This window comes from Egretta garzetta, unplaced genomic scaffold, assembly GCF_000687185.1.
Source record: "Egretta garzetta isolate BGI_Z169 unplaced genomic scaffold, ASM68718v1 scaffold571, whole genome shotgun sequence".
NCBI classification, from domain to species: domain Eukaryota; kingdom Metazoa; phylum Chordata; class Aves; order Pelecaniformes; family Ardeidae; genus Egretta; species Egretta garzetta.
Window position 1 is genome coordinate 195,039 of NW_009258622.1, and position 2,144 is coordinate 197,182.

A 2,144-nucleotide genomic window follows, 5' to 3' on the forward strand; every position below is an offset into this window, starting at 1 on the left:
AGCTGCCCTGGGTGCTGCTGCGAGGGGGCGGTGGGGCTGGTGACCCCCTTTGCAGCCGCACTGCTGGTGCCCAGGGCTGCCGAGCTGGAGGCACCTCCTGCCCTAAGGGGGCATTTCAAGGCCGTCTGCCCACCCCTGAGTAACGCGGACATTTGGGAAGGGGTCAGCAGATCCCCAGCTCACCGTGCCTGCTCGGTGGGACGTGCAGACGTCGGGGGGCGCGGGCAGCTCACGGGAACCCCGACAGTGCCGGGCTGCTTGCGTAGGCAGGGCAGAGCAGCTCAGTCCCAGCGCAGCGTCTGTGTTTGCCTGCCCATGGATTTCACCATGGAGCTTCCAGCCTTGCGCAAGCCCCGTCCCAGCACTGGGACTTGGTGCTGCACATGAATCCAAAAGGCAAAGCTTCTCCCATCCCAACGGCATTAGGATAGTCCCAGCGGAAGACCTCGCCAAGCCATACTGCATCTGGTTTGGATTAGGGGGATCAGAGGCAGGCAAGCAGCAAGGTCACATTCTCACACCCCTGCGGATGCGCAGACCCTCCTCAAAAGGTTGATCAGGCCTTCGAGGCTTGGGCCAAAGCAGGGAACAAAAAATAAAATGGACCAAGACGTGTCACAAATGTCTTTCCATAAACATCATCCTGTGCTCCGGACTGCGGGAGCGGGGATGAGGAGCAGCGGCGGCTCAGAGCTCAGCCCTCCCGCATCGGAGCCGCCCTCGCCCATCCCCTACCTTTAGCCAGGCTGAGATCTCCCCGTCCCTACCTTTAGCCAGGCTGAGATCTCCCCATCCCTACCTTTAGCCAGGCTGAGCTCCCCCCGTCCCTACCTTTAGCCAGGCTGAGATCCCCCCCATCCCTACCTTTAGCCAGGCTGAGATCTCCCCATCCCTACCTTTAGCCAGGCTGAGATCTCCCAGGAGCAGCTTCTCCTGCAGCCGGTAGAGAGCGAGCTCCTGCAGGCTGGCTCTTTCCAGCTCCGAAAGGCTGTGCAGGGGCATGGGCTGCATTTCGGTGCTTTGCCCTGGTAGAAGAGCCGAGACACTGGTCCGCTGAAAAACAAAACGTGTATAAAAATGGGAGAGTCAGGAGCGCATCACCGAGACGCCTGCTTTGGGAGAGAAGCTGCCGAAAATGCCGCAGGGTGCCTCTGCAAGAGACACTCGGCCCTCTGTCACTCCTCCAAAGGGCCAGCTGAACCGTGGGCGCCCCAGCCGCGCCGTCTGACTTTCACCTTCCAAGCAGAGCCCATCAGGGAGCACCTGAGGGACCTCAGCCCCAGCCCCAACACCCCACGGGCTCCCGAGGCGCCTCAGTGCCCGGCAGAGCTCCCCGGCCAATTCCAGCTGCCGTCTGCTTTCACGCGGAGCCCAACACCGTCGGGCTCACGTACGCGGGACGGGGCACACCCCGGCCGGCCAGAGCAGGGACGGGGGCCCTGATGCTGGGACTCGGCCGCTCCTCACCATGGGATCACAGCTCCTGGCTGGCATCAGCCTTGAGCCACGCTCCACGCCAAGCAGAGCCCGGGCGAGTCCAACCGTCTCCTTACCAAACCTAGAGGGCACAACAGGAATTCAGGCGAGGGGAATCGCAGCCGCTTCGCCCCCCCTGGTCCAACACCCAACTGACGGGAAACACTTCCCGCTGGGGAGCTGCGCAGCAAACGACGGACACAGGGAGCCAGGGGCTCCATCCCGGCACATCCCCCTGCTCCCTCCAGGCCCCCCCCGCCTCGCTTCGCCCCTGCCCTCCAGCGATCTCCACCCAACCTGGTGGCGTTAGGTGAACGTGTCCCCGCAGCCCACCTTCACCCAGCTCGGCTGAGCGCCGCTCCCGGCCGGCACCTGACTGCAGCTCAGGGCAAGCAAACCCATGGGCTCCGGGTGGAGTGGGCTTGGGACGAGACCCCAGCCTCGCAGCGTGGGCGCTGGAGGATGCCGTGCAGACGCGCACCCCTCTCCGCCTTCACCCGCATCCCCCCGGATGCCTGGGCACGAGGCGTCACTGGGGAGCGGTGCCCTCCTGAGCGTCTGGGGGGGCTCCGACATGGGCCGGTTGGTGGGGGCTGCCCGGGGGAGGCTGCCGGGGGGGGCTGCAGCACGCTCGTGCTCCCCCCTGCTCCTCCAGCGTGCGGGGGGAG

General features: G+C 65.1%; 1 protein-coding gene across 3 annotated transcripts in view; it reads right to left on the reverse strand.

The window, feature by feature from the left end:
- The window catches only part of LOC118453313 (rho GTPase-activating protein 6-like), an 8,044-nt gene that overhangs the window by 3,699 nt on the left and 2,201 nt on the right, over positions 1 to 2,144 (reverse strand). For 2 of the 3 annotated variants that reach the window (XR_004843236.1, XR_004843237.1), the window contains exon 2: positions 897 to 1,053. Coding sequence is in view for 1 of the 3 variants with exons in the window: in XM_035903675.1 (XP_035759568.1) it covers positions 897 to 1,053; positions 1,468 to 1,494 (184 nt within the window). In the remaining 2 variants the exon portion in view is untranslated. Of the gene's footprint in view, positions 1 to 896; positions 1,054 to 1,467; positions 1,632 to 2,144 lie in introns of those variants that run through there. The other variant, XM_035903675.1, reaches the window with a different exon arrangement.